This window comes from Argopecten irradians, chromosome 3, assembly GCF_041381155.1.
Source record: "Argopecten irradians isolate NY chromosome 3, Ai_NY, whole genome shotgun sequence".
Lineage (NCBI taxonomy): Eukaryota > Metazoa > Mollusca > Bivalvia > Pectinida > Pectinidae > Argopecten > Argopecten irradians.
Window position 1 is genome coordinate 8,521,399 of NC_091136.1, and position 25,911 is coordinate 8,547,309.

The following is a 25,911-nucleotide window of genomic DNA, read 5'->3' on the forward strand; positions in this document are numbered from 1 at the left end:
TCTTTTTCTCTACAAAATTTGACACTACGCTTGCAAAAAATGACGTCACAATCAATACCTACTCGCAAGGGAGGTAACTCTGCAATATGCAGACGACTTCAACTTCATATAATACTTAAAATCTCTTTATCAGCGAATAATTTTTAACAAGCGATATAAATCAAACAAAAACTGATAAAGCAAGCGCATGTTGAATATAATACATTGTTTGTAACATGAGGAAATGCAATGTACATCTAGTTAGCAAACAAAATATTCGTCTAAATGATGTGAAAGAAATTCAGACTTAACAGACCAAACACTGCACAAGGCATTTTGATATTTTGCATGCATACAAATAAGCATAAAATAGCAATGTAATGCTGTTTATCCCATAACTATGAATGTTTCACAATGGAAAAACCATGTGTGTAATTTAATTCTATACATTTTTGTTATCTTTATGTTTACACACTCCAGTGTGTTATCATTTATGTTTACACGCTCCAGTGTGTTATCATTTATGTTTACACACTCCAGTGTGTTATCATTTATGTTTACACGCTCCAGTGTGTTATCATTTATGTTTACACGCTCCAGTGTGTTATCATTTATGTTTACACGCTCCAGTGTGTTATCATTTATGTTTACACACTCCAGTGTGTTATCATTTATGTTTACACGCTCCAGTGTGTTATCATTTATGTTTACACGCTCCAGTGTGTTATCATTTATGTTTACACACTCCAGTGTGTTATCATTTATGTTTACACACTCCAGTGTGTTATCATTTATTTTTACACGCTCCAGTGTGTTATCATTTATTTTACACTCTGTTATCATTTATGTTTACACGCTCCAGTGTGTTATCATTTATGTTTACACCTCCAGTGTGTTACATTTATGTTTACACGCTCCAGTGTGTTATCATTTATGTTTACACGCTCCAGTGTGTTATCATTTATGTTTACACGCTCCAGTGTGTTATCATTTATGTTTACACACACTCCAGTGTGTTATCATTTTGTTTACACGCTCCAGTGTGTTATCATTTATGTTTACACGCTCCAGTGTGTTATCATTTATGTTTACACACTCCAGTGTGTTATCATTTATGTTTACACACTCCAGTGTGTTATCATTTATGTTTACACACTCCAGTGTGTTATCATTTATGTTTACACTCTCCATTACACACTCCAGTGTGTTATCATTTATGTTTACACACTCCAGTGTGTTATCATTTATGTTTACACACTCCACCTACGGCGCCTCTGATTGGTCAATTTCAAGATCACTTGATTCCGATTTGCTTTCAACTTCAAGCTTCTTTCCATAGCTCATTTTCTTTAAAATAGCATTATATTTACTTATAACAGGTAGATGTTTATTCAAAGTATTAAACAATAGAATATTGGTTCTCAATTAAGGCACTATATTTTATGCCGGAAAGATATCATTACACATTGTTTGGTGGTAAGTTTCCCTGAATGAAGACAAGAAAATGGTCACCACGGTATAGATATATCTCAGATTTAAAGTTATGGGATAAATAGGTTCCCCAACGCGTCACTGTTGTTTATCATGTTTATCTAAACTCCCGTTAGTTAATTTTCAAATTTTCAAAAGACACTCGCTAAAGCTCATAAATTTTCAAAATTTGAAAATTAACTAACTCGAGTTCGATAAACATGATAAACAACAGTCATTGTTGGGGAACCTCTATTTAAATGCGTACATTGTGTGCGGTATCCATTTGAATATTGTAACTCGCAAAAAAATAACAAACATATAAAAACTTAATGAATAGTTACAGAGGATAAAGGTTTTACACCGCGTAGTTAATAAGGCTACATGGAATAAGGAACAACCTTCAGGTAGATAAGAATTTTTTTTTTCGATTACGTATTTAAAAATTTTTCAACCTATCACTTATTTATTCAATGAAAAAACCTTCAGACAAAAACCAGCAGTATCCTCATTATTTAGAAAAGTTAAGAAACGTTAATTCTCACTTTAACGTGATTACTAATTAAATTCCAATAATATAATAAAGGTAACTCATATGATTATTTAGGGAGTATTTCGTACAACATTAAAATGATACTTTGTTGGTTTAAGACTTCAGATAAGTCATAGGTTTAAAAGAATTTACAACGTATACAGTATTGCTCTAAATAGAAAATTTCATTTTTTTTAAATGAGTTCATCGTAAACATTTATATACTTAGAAATGCAAAGTCACTTTATACGTCAAAATGTTTACATTTGAAATATATGAATTTTAAACAAAACATTTATAATATAAACTTTAAAATGTTAATTTTGTATATTTGATTCTGAATTCCTCTTCAGTGTTTTAATCATCCCATCGTTTTCTCCTACGGTCGCGTTGACTTTGTGGTGGTGAACTCCCAACTCGATTCTTCCGTCCATCCAATAACAAGCAGATACCAAACACGATCAGCAATAGCTACAAATAATAAATTAGATCATAATGCTGCTTGAAACTGCTTTGGTTTAGTTTGCTAAACAAAACGTCCAATAACCATTAGCGATAAGATGTGTAAATACATGTTTATTATGTTGGCTTGATCAACTAGATGTCCTATTACCAGAGACTGTGGTATATTCGTGTTGTGTTTTCTTGTATAGTGGAATTCTTGCCCTTTGTATAGTGTAATCGCAGTGAATCATGCCGCCGAAGACACCAAGCATCACATACGCATGGCATATATAATTACATTTATATAAATTTATATGACATAACGCGAATTAACAACCAAATGCATAATAAATTCCAACCAACAATGCATTTCACTTAATTGTCTTCACTTTGTTCACCTGGACTTTCGCCTTACCTGGAAAAGACCTAGACCAGCAAATATCCCGGCCATGAGTCCAACATTTCCAAGTGCTAAATCCCAAATGCTGTCGAAGCAGCTCTGAAATATACGGTAAATTGTAGAATTAAATTTAAATTTGTCACATTCAGAGATTAAATAGCAAAATGCCTTTTTTTAAATATATATGTACAAAATTGATACTGTTCGAGTTTATCGAAAATATTCAAGTATAATGAGGTATATTATATATACTTCGAATTTCCACTACATTCATTGGCTAATACATGGTCCCATAACGTTCAATATGTAACATACAAACCCGGTGTTTCCATATTTATAAACACCGAGTCAATATTCATTTACGAACTTCATTGCCCAAACGCTGCATTCTTCATGGTGGTGTTCTTTAATCATTGCTTTTTTGTATTGAATACATATATTAGAGATTGATTTTAACATTTGTTAAAGAAACAACATATCTAATATAAAAATTAGGGACCTTTGTCTCGGTCAATATGGTGTTATATCGCCCTTGTATAATTAAAAATAATGACCTCGAGCTATGAACTTTGTCATTATGTATTCTTCGCGGGTGATATAACACCATATGAATCTCAACAAGGGTCCATAATTGATACTTTTTTATCTTTTTATTTTTTCATTTATTTTTTTTACAGGAGTCCTTGTTTATATACCTACCGTATCTTTATAGTTATTGCTGGTTGTAGGAGAGGCCGCACAGCTGAAGTCCGTCGATGAAGGCAGTTCCTTACAACACGACAATGGAGTTATTAAAGTGTAACCCAAGGATGCGTAGTGTGTGATCCATTGTGTGGCGCCGGTAAAATCCTGGTAATTGTCAACCCCACAGCATTTCACCTAGGAAGGACAATCAGTAGAGAGCCCTACTACAAAATATGCTTAACCCAATCTTTTATATAAAGAAATATTAATTAGTAAACTATTTAATGTGATGTTCAACAGTTCAAAGTATACTGCACGGAAAACGTTGGCATCATTGTCTAGTTTTGAAAAAAAAAGCTTCCGGGGAATCGTCTTTAATATTGAGTAACGAGATACTGACTTTTAATATCACGCTAGATTGCAAGAGCGAAACAAGCACCCTGTAGACATTGTTATCTATGCTCCAATATATCAGACTGCACCATTTTCATTAACAATACAAAAACGATGAAGTATTGGATACAGCATACTATACTTATTTCGTGTAAGTACGTGTATTCCAAAAATCATTTTTCAATCAATAACGTATTATATTACGTGTTAAACATGAGTAAAAAGAATATTCTAACATCATGACAGAAAGCTAACTTCTTTCATACCCAGAGGTGCAATACTGGCTGGTCCAGGGCAACACACTGATGTCGCCTGCGGCTGTATTGCATTGCTACCCATGCAATAAAGTCTTGTAACGTCATGGCGTCAACAAAATCTTTTTTTCCTCGGTAAAATGTTAACATTTTTTCACAAATATGACTGGTTTTACTATAAAAGATGCAAATAACGGAATTTGTGTTGAAAATATCATGTGTTTTTTATTATGTATGGAAAATTGACTTCTAGTCGTGGATTTGATCGAATTTATTTCCAAATGAGTGATATCATAGTTGTAAAATTGCAATAAAACGTCGAGGTATGAAAGAAATATACTCTTTCATAAGTGGATATGAAGGATAGTGATATTCTACCCTCGGGATCACAAAGAAAGCCTCGGGTTTTACTACATTTTGTGACCCTAGGGTAGAATATCCCTATCCTTCATATCCACTTATGACGAGTCTTATATTATTTGATTTGGTGCACGAAAGTAGAAAGTTTCTCAGATTGCCTAATCCGTCATAGTGGTTGCAGATGAACTCTGATATGTCTGACTTAAACTGTAATACGCAGAATTCAGCAGGTTCTCGTCAGAATCCCTTTAATTATAGCGTACCTGTATATGTACAAAGTTCCACGCCAAAGAGACAATATTTGTACCATTGAGTCCCTGGTAGTCGGATTGGATGGATGATTTTAGCGGATTCTTAATTTCATCTGTGATCTGAAATCAAAATTTTAAAATACAATTATTGGTTATTTAAATGTAAAATAAACGGCACTGGCCTATTTAAGTCAGGGTAACAAATCAATAATGATCACGGTATAGTCTGTCCTGATTCTTTCATCAACAAAATGCCGGTAAGGATGGTATTTTTGTGAAACAAAATATTATGAGGTCGGTAATTCAGCTTAAGTCCATATTTCTATTGCTATTGTGATGTCATGGGTATTTATGCCCATAAAATATCGCTATCATCAGTACATATTATCAGTATTACGGCTAGTATCACCTCATCATAACTGTTCCCATTTATCATCGCGTTATCTCTGTATAGAATATCGATATCATACAAGTATTACGGCTAGTATCACCCATCATAACAGTTCCCATTTATCACTGTTTTTTCTCTGTTTAAATATCGATATCATACAAGTATTACGGCTAGTATATCATCGCGTTATCTCTGTGTAAAATATCGATATCATACAAGTATTACGGCTGGTATCACCTCATCATACCTGTTCCAATTTATCACCGGTAATATCTTGTCTAAAATATCGATATCATACAAGTATTACTGCCAGTATCATTTCATTATAACTGTTCCCATTTATCACCGCGTATATTTTGTCTAAAATATCGATATCATACTAGTATACGGCTAGTATCACCTCATCATATTGTTCCAATTTATCATCGCATTATCTCTGTGTGAAATATCGATATCATACAAGTATAACGGCTAGTATCACCTCATCATAACTGTTCCCATTTATCACTGTTTTTTCTCTGTATCGATATCATACAAGTATTACGGCTAGTATTACCTCATCAAAACTGTTCCTATTTATCATCGCGTTATCTCTGTGTAAAATATCGATATCATACAAGTATAACGGCTAGTATCACCTCATCATAACTGTTCCCATTTATCACTGTTTTTTCTCTGTATCGATATCATACAAGTATAACGGCTAGTATCACCTCATCATAACTGTTCCCACTTATCACTTTTTTTCTTTATCGATATCATACAAGTATAACGGCTAGTATCACCTCATCATAACTGTTCCCATTTATCACTGTTTTTTCTCTGTATCGATATCATACAAGTATTACGGCTAGTATCACTCATCATAATTGATCATACAAGTATTACGGCTAGTATCACCTCATCATAATTGATCATACAAGTATTACGGCTAGTATCACCTCATCATAATTGATCATACAAGTATTACGGCTATATCACCTCATCATAATTGATCATACAAGTATTACGGCTGTATCATCATCATATTGTTCATACAAGTATTACGGCTAGTATCACCTCATCATAATTGATCATACAAGTATTACGGCTAGTATCACCTCATCGTAATTGTTCCATCTAACTGTTCCAATTTATCACCGTATTATCTCTGTCTATTTATTTATTTATTCTATTTATTAATGAATCTATCTATTTATCTATGTACTGTTAACAAACTTTCTTTCGCGTGCGATTTATTTTCGCGCATTTCGCGATCCAAATAAATTCGCGAAAGTTTATCTCCACGAACTAACATATACATCATTGATACTGAGAGAAAATTTACTGTCATTTTTTTAATAAGAAAAGTTTAATCTTCGCGAACTTATTTTGAAATGGAAATCACGAAATTAAGTAGCCGTGAAATAAAGTTGGTTCACAGTAGTTCATGTTTTACTTTTTACTTACCAATGTCTTGTTTCCAAATAGAATTCCAATGAATATAATCTGCCCAATCAGCACCAGTGACACGAGAATACAATAGCCGATTAGCATACATTTCACCTTACAACAGGCTCCTATGAATCCAAATATCGTAATTACCATTAAAATCGACCCAGTCACAATAAGTGCTACACCAAGGGTACCGATAACTTCTGTGATGTCGAAAGACGATAAATCCACAGAGCCAAATCCAGAACTTGAAAGACTGCTGGACAGACTGTCCAATGCACCTTGATAGTATGTTTTCAGCGTATCATTTCCAAATTTACAGAAAAAACCAGCTACGAAAAATACAAGTCCTATCACCTGAAAAATAGAAAAGTTACTTCAATTAACATTTAAATGTAAGTAATTAGTTGGTCTATAAGTAAGTTATATATAGACTGATAGTTAAGATAATCTGATAAAATTATTTATTTATGGCTTGTTCGTTATCTTTGTTGCCTGATCAGGTTATGGACAATACAAGTAGGGGTAAACAAAGCCATAAACAGAATTCTTTAATTAGGCTGTAATAACGATGGTGACAATTAACACGGGAAACATCATGGTACGTCTCATTGTCAAGTCAAACTTTCATTGTTTTTTTTTTGTTTTTTTTTTATTTTAAATACTAGTAAAGATTAGCTGTCAAAAGTATAATTCATGAAAACTTCTATTTCAAATTTCCTCTTTAGTTAGGTTATTTCGTATTCTGCTATTCGGTGATACCGTATAGCCAGTGTTGTTTCGCAGGGATGATATTTTTGCGATTTCGCGGCACATTGCTAGGATTGCGAAAATTTGATCCGCGAAATAATGAGAAATGATTGAATGATATCTGCATCTAAAATCCACATCGCGAAAATTCAAAATCGTTATCATTTGATTTGGTCATTTATAGATCAAATCGTGAGCGCGAAAACGACCGTCTATACGGTATTTCATAATGCTACGAAAAATGCGAATTTCAAAATCAGAGAAGATATATAATAATTTTACAGGTTAAGAGCATTTTGCCATTTTTCCACACATATCCGTCCATATCCAAGTAAACATATTAGATAAGAAAACACCATGTTTAACTTTTAAATGTTACAAATTCTACTTGTTAATTAATAATGCTGTCATAAACACAGTCTAAACTTTATCGCAAAATGCGCGTGTATTGGATTCCCTCGATAAAGGGTTCTAAATTTTCGTCTCATGAATATTTGTCTTTTGAAGCAGGATAAAAGAGGTATGAATAAACTTACCAAAAAGAACAAGTTGACCACCACTAACAGAATCTTCCCACATGTCGCGAAACAACCCATATTGTGCAGGATTTAAAATCTGAAACAAACGAAATATACATTGTATTCATTGTATTCAAAAAAGGAAACCGGAGTATCGATATTTTTTGTTCAGTTTAAACACACAAGGTCCGTTAAGGACTTATCAGGATTTGAAAATAAAGAAAATCCAGAGTCCTCGAAGAAAAATAATTCAACGATAGGTTACTAATGAAGGAATGTGATGAATGGTCAGAACAGCAGTAAATGTGAACCACATGTACACCTTGTTTGTAAGCTATATTTTTGTAAATTTTCACTAATTTATTGGTTAAGAGTACACCATTTTACTGTCGACACCTAAAATATCAGTTAAGATTACAGAAAAGTGTCGATGTAATGCCATATGCTGCGTGCGAGTATACTTCTTGCAATGTTTTGCCTGTACTACTGGGTTAGAACGTATTGTCAATGCATACTGTAGCTACTTTCTGATCAACCAAAATTTTATTAAATATGATGTTCTGGTTATTTGTCTATAAATATACATGTAATGTGTATTCGAAACACGGAGCCAACCACCAGACATTTGCCTAAAAAGACAGATAATTACACTGTAAACAGTTCCTGAGTAAATGTGATATCGCCTCGTAGATTTAAAAATCAAACTTTTAATACTTGAAACCTGAATAGGTGTGTAAAATTGCTGTCACGTCCCACGGACATTGGCATAAAGAATTATTTATAATGACGCACGTATGAATATAAACAGGTACATACAATCTACAGTACGGGGTGCTTTCGCCAACAACGATTATGTAGAACTTTAAATATGGCGTCGTTATATACTTGAATAGGTTAATGCAGATGTATAGATTTTCAAAAATGTAAATGAATGTCGGTAAATAAAGGGTGAGGTGGCGCGCCGATATCTCTACTTTAACAAACATTGGCTATTAGGAGTGGTATAGGTAAGAACGCTGAGTTTTATGTGTTATATACGCCATTAAATGGTATAGAATTCAAGACAATCCATTATGTTATTAATTCGTGTCGATTCAATCAGTTTAATGTTATCCAATTAATCAAAGTCACCATAAGCAATGACGTTCATTTCAATTTAATGAATGTTATTTATGACCCACAAATGTATCGACAATCCAAGACCATAATGTCAAAAGTTTAAAAAGAACAAAAATCATTCTTGAAAGTTGAACAATCCGTTGTCGGAAGAATGCAATCTTAAGCTGAAAGTTACAGCTAAAAAAGAAACAAAAACAAAATGAAAAATTTTGGTGCACCGAATTAACAAAGAATGTGCGTGCGTAAAGTTCAAATCCACATAGTACATAAATTGAACCTTTAAAATACTTCATAATCTCAATTTCCTTGCCACGAGGTCGTACGTTTTAAAACTAATGAAGGGTATCATGTTTAAAGAGATATTTCAGCAAAATTGATCAAACGTCATCGAAGTTGTTTCTGTAATTATGTCAATTTATTGAGTTATTGTTGAATTCTATGTCACGATTTTGAAGTCACGATTATGAAACCAAACCAATCCCGCGAGAGTTTTAAAGAAATTTTCTCTGTGTGCTTTGTCAGCGAGCTTTTGTTGAATGAAATTCTGTATTTACATTATTATCTATATTGAATACACATTGCATTTAGATGTAGTTATTATTGTCATACGGAAAGTCAAATACATTACAGGAGAGTTAATTTGCATCTGGTGGGTTAATCTGAAACAATACAGATATTTGAAAAGTCTCTTATGGACATTGTATACGCATTGTATTTAGATGCAATTATTGTTGTCATACGGAAAGTCAAATACATTACAGGCGAGTTAATCTGAACCTGGCGGGTAAATCTGAAACAATACAGATATTTGAAAAGTCCCGGAGAGAAATACAACACTGGTAATATAGTTACAGTAAACACTACCAGAAGCATACTGTGTAGTTGTTGGTATTCGCGTGGGGTTATATTCGATTATATTCGCGATCAGCTTTATTTCTTTGCTAAATATCCGCGAATAAAATTGATAGAATGACACGTACGATACCTATATAGGTTGTTACTGTTCGCGATTGACAGATACGTGAATGAAGATCAAAGTGGAGACCGCAAACTTTTCTCCTCTTGGAATTAAACAACCATTAGGGTTTAATATAAAATCCAAATAAAAGGGGGATATGAAAATAACAAATAGACATCATCTTCGTTTCGTCCTCCCTGAACAGCTATTTCATTTCGATATTTTGTTGAACGTCTGCTCTTGTTAGTTAGGCTCTAGGTTTATCAACTAAACCAAGGCGAATCAGCAGCATACAAAAAATTACCTATCTCCTGAAAATGTAGTTCAGTATTACTGTTTATGTCAAGTGCAAATCGGGCGACATTTTTATGTCTTAAACAATTGCATATATTGTATTTACTCAGAAATTAATCAATCAAATGTTCGTATGATTCATGGATAAACATGCGACTTGCAATTTCAAGAGCTGTCTGTAAATGCCCACACAATATGTGAACAAAAATGCTTTCATATGAAATATATACCTTGCTTTGATTACATTTATTGTACCAATTAACTAGTGGGGACAAAACATGGACAACCAGCTGTCATTTGTGTGACTGTAAAGCTTAACAAAAACAAACATTTCTTTTACTTTATAACACAAATAATAGCTGCCAATACATGTATAGAAAAACGGTATAATGGGGTACTTACACATTGCAATCAATGCATCTGATTATATTCAGGCGTCTGTTTAGAACAGGTTGTTCAATTTAGGAGTTTAGTCTTTAATCTAAACCAAAATACAGCAGTTGAACTATTTCTCGAAACACTAATCTTATTTCATTATCAGTAATACTATAATTAAATGCATCACTGTATAATTCATTTATGCCACGATAATATTTCAAACTGTCATTTGTATTTTCAGGTCCAAATAGAAAAGCTGTAATCCCGTTCAGCAAATGGAAGCACGCCACGATAGAGCGGCTAATGAACATTATGGCAAAGTCATGAAATGTAGAATTCTAATCTGGACAAGATACAGCTCCTTTACGTATTTTACAGAGAAAAATGACTTCTAAATCACTTTGCATATAGTACGCAATAATGTATGCATGCATGCTAACATTATTGACAAAGCTGGGTGAGTTAAACTTTTAATGATCACTGAATTGTGGGCATGTGTACCATCTGTACCCTTTCCTGGACATTTGATACCAGTATGTATACCGTGACAGGAAAGGATGGGCTGTATAGTGTATTTACTGGTATGTTTCAGTGACGTAAAGCTGAGCAATATTTCAATGTTTCCACAAGGCCGCAAGTGCAAAAAAAATCTACACTAATTTGAAGTATCATTAGTCTCGAATATGCAATGTCTATACTGCAATTTATCGTACTAGCAAACTTGTCGGAATCATTTCCTTCATTGATTTTATTCCTTACCCATCGGGTTGCTCGCACTGTAATCAAATAGCCAACAATTAAATGTACTCAGGACTTCGATTAGTAAGAAATCTATCCTCTTTGTGATTCTTGGAAATATGCCACAAGGAAGTACCTTGATTGGCAAATAAAGTATCGATCGCATTTCAGAAACCGGTCGTTCCAACTATACGCAAATTAAGTTTTTCATATGTGTTATTACCTGCTTCAATTAAGGTATTTATATACGATTTTCTTGGGTTATGGAGGAAGCATGGCTAACAATTATGTTTTAAAACGATTTGATCAAGCGCTTCTTGACCTTTTGTTGTGAGCCTTCCTTACGAATACATGACTTTTGACTTCCAATGGAGCACTCGTCGCTGTGACGAAGGTTCTTGGCTCTTTCCCATTGCCGAGACATACCAAAGTATATGCAAGTTGTTGTTTCAACTCATGCATGACGATAATAATAAAGCAAGTGGGGCAACTTATTTGCCCATTGTCAGTAATATGTGACCCATTGGGGTGTGCTTGTCCGATGTATCCGGTGATATGGTTCATTTGGATAGCACTACAAAAAGGGCAACAGTTCTACTATTACAATGATACACAACATTAATATACCGCAACCTCCCAAAATATCCATAGACGGCAACACATTGCATACATTGGAGCCGGTCCTTAAATGACCCTTGTTGTTAATAGGACGTTGATCTCATAGCCAAACCGGACCAAACCAATTCCAGACCTTTGATTTATACAATTGCATTGTATATAATTTTAATGAGTAATACTAGATACAACGAGCCTTAAATATAAGCCCATGTGTACATAATGAGTATAGCATTATGCCCTTTTCCTAAATGAGCATTCGGTCCTGCGAGAAACCGATTTGAATTTCATTTATTTGTACATGTATATATGTATATGAAATCGGAAGATTTGTTACATATTGTCGGTGAAATGTGACCGGATATGGCCAATTGTATGCTTCAGTAGACTAGCATTACCTACTAGGCAACAGTCCCTGCTTTGACAGCAACTGTCAGAAAGCTACATAGATATTGGATAATGCACAATAGGTTTTGATACATCACAAACAAATTTGAATTTAGAAATAAAAAAGATATTATTTTTCCTTCATATGTAGATAATAACGAAAACCTTTTATTCGTATCAAATTTATTGCCAACTGTATTTTTCATGACTCAAGATGTTACATGTGTTTAATGTCAAGAAAAAGCATGCATATCACTATTTGAAAGGGAACATATTAAAAATGTTCAAAATGGTAAAACAATTTTTCCCAAAAAAATTAATTAAAGATTTTAACTTTTAACGCATGTTATTACAGTAATGTTTTACTACCAGTAAACATTAATATAATTTTTTAGTGTATATTGACATGTTAGAAATGTTTATACGTTTAATGTAATGAAATATGATTTTTTTTCTTGTGTCAATCTTGTGTGTGTTGAGTGCTCCCCACTGGAGGAACATTGTTAATTTGAAGATCCCAACCGTTTCAGTCTTCTAATGAAGCTATAGCTTAAAAAAATCTGTGTCTACATATATCGTTGAATACTAATGTAGTTTATAACACAACTTGTAATTATATACGTTTCACAAAAAAAAATTAAAAAAAAATTTATTACCGATTCTTAAATCTTCAGGTCTTTTAATGACATATATCATCAAGCTTTGTTATAATGTTTTATTATTTCGTCATACAAGGCAGCTTTTAACATATTGAAGATAAAAGTCCGCATGACTAAATAACAAACGTAGTCCGTAATACATCTATCGAAATCTTCATTTTAAAAATGAATGATACCGGCACAATGATAAATGGACAATGATTCTATGTGTAAACCTTTTATCGAGTCAACCACGGATAGTTCTAAACATGCTCATTTAAATCTAAGACATGGAAACGTGAGTAAACGAAAACTGTCCTCGCCAATATATCTCCCTTATTATACAACATATATCTTCATGAGTGAACGTTCATTGCCTAGATATCTTTATATAGTCTAATGTTGTATTGTCAAAATAAACCTACCTTTCGCTTTCCTAAATAATTTCTTGTAATTCAATCGCCTCAGAAAAGAATATGTAAGTAAATAGTCCGAAAATGTCTGCCACTCTTGTAGATTATGTTAAAATAGATCATCCAGCATTAAACGTGGTCCTGCTGTAGTGAAACGTTCCATAAAGCGCCCATGGCGAAACTGCCCAATACGGGTCGATGCACGATATGTATACCACGTAGTGTAAAATTAGATTCTGAATGCGAGGCTTTTCTTTATGTGAGCGTTAGAATATGTTTTATCCCACAAGATCGTCATTCATACTTCCGCTATCGATGCTCTCAAACACATATTTTAAAGATTCATTTTCAGTATTGATGTCCAGAGATTTAATTTGTCAGTACTGGGACCATACACAGGTAATATAATCCGTGTACGCCGTTCCTCGTAGCCCTGTCAGTTCAGATACAAACAAGAATTACTGTCCTATACGCTAAGGAGTATTGATTGGTGGACAATCGAACAGACTGTAAACATTTGTGTGTTTGATCCTACCCAACAACGATTCCCTGTGCCAATATCAGTTAGACATTGAAGTTGCAGTGAAATGCAAATATTGTTTTTTCGAATGCCTTGTCTATCGCGTTTATAGATTTAACAAGATTCAGACAATATACAAAATCAATATAGCAGTCATATTACAGTGTTCAGTTAAAATTAGGTTTTCATTTTGAAATAAGAGGACCTTCATCACGCTCAAATATTTAATTAACATAATATTTCATTATTATTGAAATGATGGATATAGCACATTCAATATTGATTATGATACATGTAATCTATAACGCTGTACATACTACCAAATAATTAATCAAATAATAAATGGGTATGACCCCTACTAACGTCCAAATACCTTACATATATAAATGTACAATGTAGCTTCAAGCGCCCATTAACACATATAAATTATCATTACTTCCACGAAAATCGATATAATGTTTCCTGTCCGTATAACATATTGATTTCATAACGATCTGAGCATTAAGGTCAAAGTATATGCAACAGAAACTTTGGTAATTATCTCTCCACATTGAAATGCTGCGAAAAATATGTCATTGTCATGCCTGTTACCTGAGATATTGATTGGCAGTGTTGTCGTTTTCTTTTTGTTTCGGAATAATCATGTTTATACATGAAATAGTCAGGAAATTATGTCGTTTGCGACATAATGTCAAACCGCAAAGTGCGGCGTAAAGTTGAATACACCATTTCTTGGATCATGTTAACTTAATTACAGCTTTACCTTCATGGGTCCAAAACTTAATTTGGCTTTAACTATATATAGTTTTTGCTTGAATATGTTAAATTACATGCAAATGCACGGGTATTGATAAAGACCATGATTTACTGATTCTGGATCTGTTTGTGGTTCAAAAGAGCAATTACATACACTTATCTTTAGTCAAATGGGACAAAGAAGTAATTACAACAGTGTGTACAAAATATTGTTGAATTTTCGAGGCGATCTGTGCCTTTATCGAGACACAAAAGAATAAATAAAATTTCATATAAAGGACGGTCATAAATATAGTACATAAAGATAAACTATATAATGGCGATGCGTATTGTCTGGATGATCCATTCTGCAATAATTAATTGCAATCGCCGAAGAATTATGTACTCTAGACGTACCAAACAGAAATGCTGTCGGTCTGTCATTTTTTTTAAAACTAGTTTGACGTTGGTATTTATCCTTATTTTTTAGTATTAAAAATGTTATTTCCTTTCTTTAGTTGTAAATCATAAAATGAACATTAACACATTATTGACTGTATGTTTTGTGAAAATATAACTACAACTACACCTCCTTTTTAGTTCACACATGCGTGAAGGTCCAGAGGGGGATATCACAGCATACCTGTGGCGGGGGGAGGGGGGAGGGGGATAGGTAACATAATAGAAATAATGTTCACTAAATGTAGTAATATTCCCAAAACACAACCAGTAGCATGATTGTGTTTGCTACCCTTAACTGTTCTAGAGAGTTGTAACGACAGAACAAAGTGCTCACATCTGCTGTATGTTTCAATTCTGCCAACATTTTAAACATTATTTTTCACACAAAATCGATTTTTTGCATCTCCAGCTCTGATATCTCTCATTGGCACAATGTAGTGATCAAATGGAAAACAAAAAATCGGATTATGGGTTACATTGTATATGACACATTTGTTAATATCAATTCGTCCTCTAAATAAAAGGATTTCCTAACAACCGATCCACCATTTTGAAAACCATGCAGTCATGCAACATAACACTGTCTGTCCATGTGTCATTGTTCTGTAAAGTAGAGATTTAAATAATATATTATCTAAATCTCTGCATAACACAACAAGAGTAAGTGCTTTCTGAGTTAAATACACGGGCATAATTTAAAGTTAAAACGTAATATTGGATAAGCTTTGTTCAATTTTGAATACATAACACTATCAAATGCATTAAAATATTCTAGACGTACTAAAGCCCAATATCCATTGTCTCCGCATTTAATTTGCCCTATTGAGTCTGTGTTTACAGAATATGGTTGTTTGCTTTGGTCACATAATGATATGTTATAACCCTCGGCGGACTCATGTAGTTCTCTTTGTCATTGTGTATGAACTCTATGAAAAACGCCTATGTTTCGTCAATACATGTATTGAACGACATGTAGAATTACATAATCCAAGGTGATAGTTAGTGCCATTTAAACATTTATATTTGCATAATGAATGGTGCGGTGTGCAGTTCTGGGAATTTGCTTCCTTGTGTGCTGACCGATTTTCTGCATGAGCGCTGTGTTGCCAACGTCACGAACCCAGCGAACGAGATAAAGGATGAAACAATGTCATATTTTGAATAAAAATATCAGAACGGTGTTGAAAGAAACACAATGAGGAGGCAAATCATATCAAAACATATCATGAGGTATAATTCTTTCAAGAAAAATACAATGTTTAAATTACTCGTATCATTATCATAGATATTGTGCTTTAGTTGAAAACTTTAATTTTAGAAATCTCCGTTCCTAAAACAGACTTATGTCTACGCGCCACGCAATGGGATTCATATCATCTGTATCACAGAAGCGGTCATTTCTCATCAGTCCAACATCCTTGGGAAGCCACAAAAGGCTTGTAAAGATGTATAATGATATTTACAATAATGGTAAAATATTTTAAGTGATTGCTTAAAATCCTTAATAGTATGTCCTAGGTTTATGTATAATATACTGTCTTTCCTAGGTTAATGATGACAAATAAAATATTCAAATTGACAATCCTTATCTCACGAAATCTCTCAAACGTGAAAACTTCCCGAAATAGTCAGAGCTTTCTCGGACAAGTCAATATTTGAGAACGTTGTCGATCTAAAGTATTGGCTCAAATTTCTCCACGGAATATCACAGACTTGTGTCTCTACCTGTTGAACACCTTAATTAGTTATCGACCTAGGACGCCGACAGGTATAGGAGGAAGTATGCACTGTAGATTTTACTGACTAGTTTCGGCTAGCTGACCAGTTATATATAGTACAACAATGTAATCATAAGTTACTTGTCCTCTTTAATGAGGTCTGTCATGGTTTCTTTTGAATATATCTGACGTCATAAACTAACAATGTGTTTTATTATTTTCCTTTTTGGGGAGAATTAGGTCTTGGTTCTATCTGGTAATATTAAGACTTGAAGATACTTTGGTTCAAGATTACTTTTAATGGTTTGTTTTGTATCGACGTATAATCAGCCAGAATATATTTTTTATATATTCGCATATTACGATATGTTGCGTGTGAATATGTATTGGAAAACGGATATCTTAGTGTTGTGTCTCCATTCTCATAACGGAATGAATGTATATTGTTATAACGTTGAAGCACGCCGTGATACACCAAAAGTCACACCCCTTCCGTTCATGTTGTGCTACAACTAGTACATGTAACCCTTGAATCTGAGCGTTAAGCATGAGCAAGCACCATCTCTATTAGACATGTCTCGATCACAGTATATAACCTACAACGTCAACCAAAAACGGAAAGAAAGGTAGTGCAAAGGAAAAAGATTCCAAAAGTTGGCTATTACATTACGATAGGTCCTACAACTCTAACTGTAATATAAACTCTAAATGATCGCTAAGATAGCTTCTGCTTCAGGTTTATACACATACAACTTATATGTTTTATATGATTACACAAATAAGAAAGTCTCTTCTTTTCCAAAGTCTCGGCTTCTTGGCCATTCTCAGGCACACGGTATCAAAAGCCAGTAAAGTAAAATGTACCCTAAGAGGTCGAGAATTTGCAAAAGGAGACGAGATATTCTTATTTACATTGCATAAACTTATAATAAATTGTAATTCTTCCCACATTCAAAACCGTTTGAAATTTGTATAATTACTGTACTTATAAACTACATTAAGATTTGAAGTAAAAAAAAATATTATGTACCACATTATACTTTTTATGTTACGTTCTATTGGGTGTTTGTAGTTACATTTTGTATCACGAAATGAGTTTATTAATGACAAAAACTTAATCAAATTAATTTGGGTTTAAAATCATGACTTTACATATTTGACCAACTTGTTTAAAAGCATAAATCAACTATCTTTTTAATTTGGCATTTATTTAAGAGATACATGAATAAAACAAGTTTCTAAACAGCATATTCGAAACATGTTGAAACTAATCGCATGTTTCGATTTATCATACCTTCCAATAGTCCAACTTTATCATTAATACACTACATAAACATGTGCATCATACACAGTCTACAACATAAAGCCAAAGCGTAGAAAGTTCTACATGCTGACGTCACTCTGAACATGATAGAGACTCGTAATTACACCGTCTATTTATCTAACCTAATTGGCTAGATCTTATACTAACATTGAAAATGTCAACATAGGGTAGTGAATACGTAGCTAAACAATATCATCAAAGATATTTCGTTAGGTTATAGTTGGTGGCGTTAGAATTGTATCTGATGTTCCCAAATTAAGACATCGTATCGTAAAAAAGGCGACTAAATTAGGGCTCTTCTTTTTCTCTTCCTAAAAGAATGTCTTCTTCCTACCGTCTCGCTTGACACCCACTCACAGTAGGTTTTGTTTCGAGTGCTCACGCCATAGAGGAAGGTTCTGGGATCGTGCCCTCAGCCAAGACACATCATAGGCGTAGTTTAGTTTAAACAGTGGTTTTCTGATCCTGCTTAATTAACGTTCAGCATAAAAGGAGTGGGACGATTGGTTAGGACGTTGTTAGTATATGTAAGTGTACAGTTCTGGCGGCATGTAGGAAAGACAGCACAATAAAACGGCAAGAGTTCCACTATAACAAGGAGACACAACGCGAATATACCGCAGTTTCTTAAAATATCCAAATATTCACTCACAACACCGCAACACATTGAAAACATTGGGAGCCGTCCCTATATAACTCTGTTAATAGGACGTTCATTTATGAAACTAAATCAAATCATTGTTAAACTCGTTCAACTTGAAGTAAGTTTTGTGTCTTAATACAGAATCATTTTACAAAACAAAGACAAATACCGATAATTTAACTTGTATGTTGTTAAACTCTGATAGAAGTACCCAAGTATTAGAATTACGACACTAACGTGATAAACCGTATTTACATTTTAAGATTCACGTTTATAACGTTCTATGGGTAATTTATTGTGTTGATGAAATATTTGTCCGTTGTCAACAAAAGAATATGTGACGTCATGTCTCTTTATCAATGTTTGACTTTTATCTGTCCGCTTATGTGAGATATGTAAATGACAGATGGAAACCGAGACCAATCCACTACACACGGACAAACACATGGGAGTCTTTAAATACAACAAGTAAACAAAGTTATAGAGCGATTCTCGGCTTTCTGATTAATATATCATATTTGACACTGTTCTTGGATGACCGCTGTTAGTAATATAACTTTAGACATCTGGTTTACCTTAATATTCTGTGATAGCAAATAAAACAGGAACATTTTTTTGATGGTACATGACATCCGGAGTTCCCGAAAAAAAACCAGCACCTGAACGATCTATCGCGTGTACCTGTCAACTACCCAACGTATTTCATGACTTTAATTCTGATCTTGTGGCACTAAAGCAGAACCCGAAGGACTATTAGTAACTTTGTAAGCAAACTGCCCATGGGCGTTAATGTGAAAGTTGTGTGGAACAGTGTATGATTGAATACAAACATCGTGTCATGAAAAAAGAAATGTTTAATAAGTTTAAAGTTGGAGTATTTTGTCATTAAATTTACACGTGACAGCTTTATTCTTTCATATTTGTTCTGACTTGCAGATACTGAATTAAAAGGCGTATACATTTTAGGATCGCATCTTCTGTCTTCTTAACTGACTTTCTACTTCCTGCCATTGACAACACCTCATATTTGAACTTTGATTTGGCGCTCCCCATTGTAATGAAGGTTCTATTTGGGTTTTTCTCCCCGGGTCGAGACACACCACAGTCTATAAAAAGTGGTAGTTTCTGCTCCTGCTTAGCGCTCAGCATACAGGAAGTGGGACGACTGGTATGTCCGTTTTCAGTATAATGTGACTGGGTAGGCTGTTTTTGTTCGGTGTCCACAACAGCATTTTTTTACTGAGATCGCACTCTAAAAAGGGTGAAAGTTCCTCTATTGCAAGGAGACACAACACGGACATATCGCAGCTTACAAAACTATACAGATATTCACATATTGCACACATCAGAGGGCCCCTTTAAATGATCCTGACTGTTAATTTTTTTTAATTTCTTTTATTCTATTGTTGACTGCGTGTCTATTTAATTAGTTTAGCCTTAAATCTTAAATGTGTTTTCTTTGAATTATTTCTACCGTTCTTTAATGTCAAAAGCCACACATGCTACATAATAAACGTCTCCATAGCTCGTCATAAAGTGTTTTTGGACTTAACCCAATATAATTGTCAAATCAACAACGGTAAGTGCAGTTACGTCGTTAAAACGTCAATTCAGACTGATCGATTAATTGCCTCGTGGAGTTGGGAAAGTAGGTCTATATTGACGTATCTGTATATGTGATATTCCTTACATGCACGATGTAATTGTTCTTCCATGTGGTCTTAACGGTCAAGGTGTGAACGAGTTATTTTCACGACAGGAGTTGGGTAAACAATGTTAAAAAGACCCTAAATTGCTTTAGTGTTGACACAAGTTAAAATATTCATCATCGATAGATAACTCGATAAATATGGACGGGGCATTCAAGTTATACGTTTAAGTACCATGAACGGAGGGCAAACAATCACTAAGAGCCTTTAAGACATTAGCTTTAAATGTTTTGAATTGAGTTTCACCGCTTTGTATTGACATATTGTCGAAATTTAAAATTGCGTCAAGTAAAAATGAGGCATATTTTTTTCAAATATCGTGATGTTTTTAGTTGAAATCGTAACACGTGGCTAGATTTGAGTAACATATTGCCATTTTATAACGTTCATGTACCTTTTTATGTAGAGTAGTATATGGTTTCAATCTCTTTGTTAGAACTAGGAATATTAGGAATATTCTTTCAAAAATCCAAAAAGCCCAGTGACATTTTAATCACAGAACTGTTGAGTTTAAATAAGAAAATCCGATATGGCATTATGAGTTTCGCCGTTCTTTCCTCGATAAATATTTCGGCCAATTTAAATCAACTTTTTATCACAAGGCTTTGCTTAAGTATCAAGTGCCTCCCTTTCATTTCGTTTGCATTACATAAACCATACAGTTCAACAAGAAGAAAATATATGTCGTAGGTTTTTATATGTTTTATGTATTTGCGTCAACCAATGATATATTGTTGAACAACTTGGCAAGACCACTTATATTTTTTTAAGTGTTGATTACAACATTGGTTTCATTACCAGGTGAAAGTATATTACAAAACTGTCGTAAAACATTACTTAAGTCAATATAGCTAGAGTAGGACCCATTAAGCCAGCTGAACACTTTTGTCGGTCGATATTGGATACCGAGTTATCATAGGTTATTGAAATATATTTCTGAAACTATTCCCGTGTCTAAAGAAGCGATGAGTAGAGGTTTTCTTTGATTTCATTCCTACTAGTATTGTACTATGATATTTGAATTAACAAGTCTTTGATAGTGAATCGACTCATCAAAGAAACGTTTAAATGGCTTAGGTTGTAGTGGGGTGACGTAAAAGAAACCTGTTCCTAACATAAAAGGTTGTTAAATAGACATCGAATTTATATGTCTTGTGCATACGATCAGGTTTTTTATTTCTATAGTTGCTATAAAATGACATTTCAATTCGCATTCATAACTCGCAGTTTCCAATTCTAAGCCCGATTTCATAACTCGCAATTCTAAGCCCGACTTTATAACTCGCACAGTGAGCAACTTGCCTCTCGTTTAATATTAGCTGCAATATTGAAGCTCAAAAGACTTTTAGACAAAAAACAGGTGGTGTCTTTAGAAGGCTATAGTAGGCCGGGTACGTATATTCGTTCTAGTTTAATGTAAATCAGAATTACATTGTAGTAAAACGTATCTCAGTTTTTGTATTTTTTTTTAATTCCATAGTTGTCATTAAGTCGGCATTTCAACTGGTACCTTGGACTTGCTCACTCACAATTTGCGATTCTTAAACTGACTTTATAAATTGTAACTCGTTACTCGCTTTCTGAAGCTTAAAATTTGTACTTGTAATTTGCAACTCGCATCCTGTACCTCACAACATATATCGAGTAAAATAAAACCCTAAAAGTGGATATTGTTTTGGTCCAAGATGTATCAAATTAATTGCTTCAAAAAAAATACCAACGGCGAATTTTAGATTTTGGAAACTTTGTCCTTGGCTGTATACTGGCTCTTCAAATAACTTTCAGTAAGGAGGTACTTTTTATTTGATATGCAGGATAAATAATCTACAGTGAAGAAATAATCTTTATTTGACATTTAGGATAAATAATCTATAATAAGGAATTAGTTTTTTATTTGATATTTATGACAAATAATCCCCGAAGTTCTAAACCAAATTTGGCCAAAAATATCCAGAAGGAAAGAGGAATAGAGTTTGTATAAATTTTGGCTCTGTCCCCCGATGGCAGGAGGGACGGACCCCAATAGGGGAAATAGATGCAAATCCTTTAAACATTATTCCAGCCTCCATAGGAAATTTTAAATTAGAAGTTCTAAAATTACACAGATATATACGTTCGTTACGATTCAGTTTCAAAAAGTATGGTTCAAAATTGAATTGAGACTTCAAAAAAGAATACACACTTGTCCTCGCGAGGAACTGTCCTTTGGGGAAGGGGAACAAAATTTTAGGGAGGAATAGAAAATTAGGGGGAATAGAGGGAAATCCTATAAATCGCTAGTTCTGGATTACAACCATTTGGCCCAAAAATATCCAAAAGAGTGGGGGCCAATAGGAGAATAACATGTAGATTAATACTCAAATTCCTTCAGAAAAGAAACCATGAACCTGTATTCAAAAGATTACTTGGCATTACAAACTAGGTGAGCGATACAGGACCTCTCGGCCTCTTGTTATTTGATATTTACGACAAAAAACTTTAGTAAGGAGGTATTTTTTATTTGATATTTATGATTTTGAAAGTTAAAACGGCACATAGCTTATGACGAAAGGCTAGGGTAACTTGACCTCTAAATGTCCAAAACTGTGTTATCTGTACCAGAGTAAACCGCAAGTTTTTTTCGTAGAATTGTTTGTTTCGTTACCGGCTCAAAATCAACAACTCAAGATATCATAATGACTAGAACATACCAGCATTTGGAGTCCCTTCCTCGCAGTATGCTGTGCCGTCGAGTATAAGGAATGGTCAACGTGAGATCGTGACAGGGATTAAAATCTTAGACCTGTTGAGTTTAAATCCTTTTAACTGAGAGTCCATGGGTGTGATAATATTTTCCTATCAACTACGTAGGTATAACCATTAGAGCTATTAAAGGAACTACCCTAGACCTTATACAATGGAGTCAAACGATCTCAAATAAAAACATTCACTTATTCTCCAGATTAACTTAATAATGATTCAAAAGAGTATATTTGTCTTGGGGATAAAAACCTTCTTTTTAGCGACTAAATATCACTTATTCAGAGCATTACCTTAATATTTCACCATATTTGACTTTCACAAGATACAAATTTCCCCAAAATCAATCAAAGTTGCTTAATCGAATAGGACAACTTTATGACGAATAAAACCAATATGGAGACATGTATTCACACTGTTCGATCGTGGTACAAAGCTACCCTTCAGAATTTTAAGCTAGTTCAATAGTATTCTACTCAACAGGCGCACCATTAAAAATCATATTAATCGATAGCTAATGTTACGTAATTGAACGAGCTATTCAATGGTACTCTTTAATCAACTTTTTTATATCAATTAAACCGAGTATTAATAAGTTCCTGATAGGAATATTCTGCATGGAATTTAATGCATCATTTAATTATCGTTTAGATAATCTAATGAATTATGCAGATAAAATAGGGAAGTATTTTGCTACATTCACAGCAGATTGATTTTAAAACTGATACACCAGTCGATTGCTATAGTGTAATGTTGGGTGATAATTAAATGGATGACTATATTAATGTAAATTTCTGTCTAGTCTTGCCTACAATGGTCTATCATAAAAGATATCATACGTCTTCAACTTCCACGTTTATGTGTGGAACTTGACTAAGTTTCTTTTCTTCCCAACTAACTTTTTCTTCCCAACAAATCCCTGGACACCACATCATATTTCGCCTTCTGTTTAGCGCTCGCCCTTGTAAGGTAGGCTGTAAGTGCTGTCCCCTGGCCGAGACACACCTAAGTCTATAAAAGTGGTAGTTTCTCCTCCTGCTTAGCGCTCAGCATTAAGGAAGTGGGACGACTGGTTCGCCCGTTGTAAGTATAATGACCTGGTTGGGTGTGTTGTTTGGTGTCTACGGCAGCATGCTTCAGTGATATATCACTGTAAAAAGGGCAAAGGTTCCTCTATACAAGGAGACATAACAAGAACACCCCGTAGTATCCCAAAACAGTCACCACGCACTTCATACACGCAACACACCACATACGTAGGAGGCCATCCTTACATGACCCTGGCTGTGTATAGGACGTTGATTAATCAAACAAACAAGCAAACTTCGAACTCGCGACCCAGAGGTGGAGGGCTTATGGTATAGAAATAAGAGTCCTATAGATATATTGGTTATTGAATTAGGAATATTACATTATTGAATAGAATTTCATATATTATATATATATAAATACAATAGGTACATTTGTATGTGATGGAGGACTCGTAATGAATGTTTTAAAACCGGTCTAAACCTGGTAAACAGAAGACTACACATTACCTGGGTTTAAATCTAGGTCCGTCTGTAACACAAGAACAGTACACAAGTCTGTACGATATTTTTGTAAATACCTGCATTGTGCTTATAATTATTACTCTACAGTGTGTATTGGACTATAAATAAACAGACAAACGTTATAATCTTACCTTATATTGTCCTTATCAATCTTTCTCTGTCGGTTAAACTCCCTTCGTTTTCTTGATAGACGTATTTTAGTATTATAAAAACATTAAAGTAATCCTTCCGTGAATGTTTTAACTGTGAAATACCTCAATATTCCAACACACACTTCGTCCAGTTGATGTCTTGTCGCACAGTATTTCTCAATCCAGGTGAAAATTCACTCAAACGGCCATGTTGGTATTTAAATTGTTTGAGGTTGTCAATAAACACTCTGTGTGAGCTTTTGTCATCTGATGCCGTCTCGTGCGAACTTTCTTCTCTTATCAGCCAATCAGAACGAAGGTCGGTAGAAATTGAATCGTCATGCTATTTACAATGGTGTATATATGCATTACTTTAATTATACAGAAAATGACTTCAGTAGTGTAAATCAAGAGGTAATTTATTTCCGCGCAGGCACTCGTGGTGTCGAATATCTCCAACAATATACAGTTTTAGTTCTATCAAATATGTTACCCCATGTTTGTGTTAAGCTTAGATATACCGTAAGTACATTTCTTTCATACCTACGGGTGTAATACTGGCTGGTCTAGGGCAATACCCTCATGCCGACTGAGGTTATATTGCATGGCTAACCGTGAAATAAAACCTCGTGACGTCACGGCGTCAACAAAATTTATATTTCCTCTGTAAAATTTTAACATTTTTTCACAAACTTGGCTGATTTTACTACAAAAGATGGAAACAACGGAATTTTTGTTGAAAATATCACGTAATGTTTCAAAATTAACTTTCAGCCGTGGATTTCTTCGAAATTATTTCAAAATAGCAGGACATTATAGTTGTAATATTGAAATAAAACGTCAAGGTATGTTCTTTCATAAGTGGATATGAAGGATAGGGATATTCTACCCTCGGGATCACAAAATGTTGCAAAACCCTCGGCAAGCCTCGGATTTTACTTCATTTTGTGACCCTCGGGTAGAATATCCCCATCCTT

General features: G+C 34.0%; 1 protein-coding gene across 2 annotated transcripts; it reads right to left on the reverse strand.

The window, feature by feature from the left end:
• Positions 1-827: 827 nt before the first annotated feature.
• On the reverse strand, positions 828-25,230 carry LOC138317483 (tetraspanin-6-like). 2 transcript variants are annotated; one of them, XM_069259173.1, is made up of 8 exons: positions 24,935-25,230; positions 7,879-7,957; positions 6,608-6,949; positions 4,780-4,887; positions 3,525-3,704; positions 2,841-2,924; positions 1,176-2,452; positions 828-864 (listed from the first exon to the last, which is right to left on the reverse strand). In XM_069259173.1, the coding sequence occupies exons 2-7, from the start codon at positions 7,936-7,938 to the stop codon at positions 2,339-2,341; spliced, it is 888 nt and encodes a 295-aa protein (XP_069115274.1). In that variant the 5' UTR covers positions 7,939-7,957; positions 24,935-25,230; the 3' UTR covers positions 828-864; positions 1,176-2,338. The 2 variants fall into 2 exon arrangements, with proteins under 2 accessions (XP_069115274.1, XP_069115275.1); XM_069259174.1 differs by lacking the exon at positions 24,935-25,230 and adding an exon at positions 13,413-13,851.
• Between the last annotated feature and the right edge of the window lie 681 nt (positions 25,231-25,911).

What these genes read in the sequence shown, in the direction of transcription:
- LOC138317483 (XM_069259173.1), bottom strand. Translation starts at nt 7,938, where the DNA reads ATGGGTTGTTTCGCGACATGTGGGAAGATTCTGTTAGTGGTGGTCAAC. An exon ending in GGAACTTTGTACATATACAG is followed by an intron (nt 3,705 to 4,779) that starts GTACGCTATAAT and finishes TGTCCTTCCTAG; the next exon opens with GTGAAATGCTGTGGGGTTGA. An exon ending in CTGGTCTAGGTCTTTTCCAG is followed by an intron (nt 2,453 to 2,840) that starts GTAAGGCGAAAG and finishes TATTATTTGTAG; the next exon opens with CTATTGCTGATCGTGTTTGG.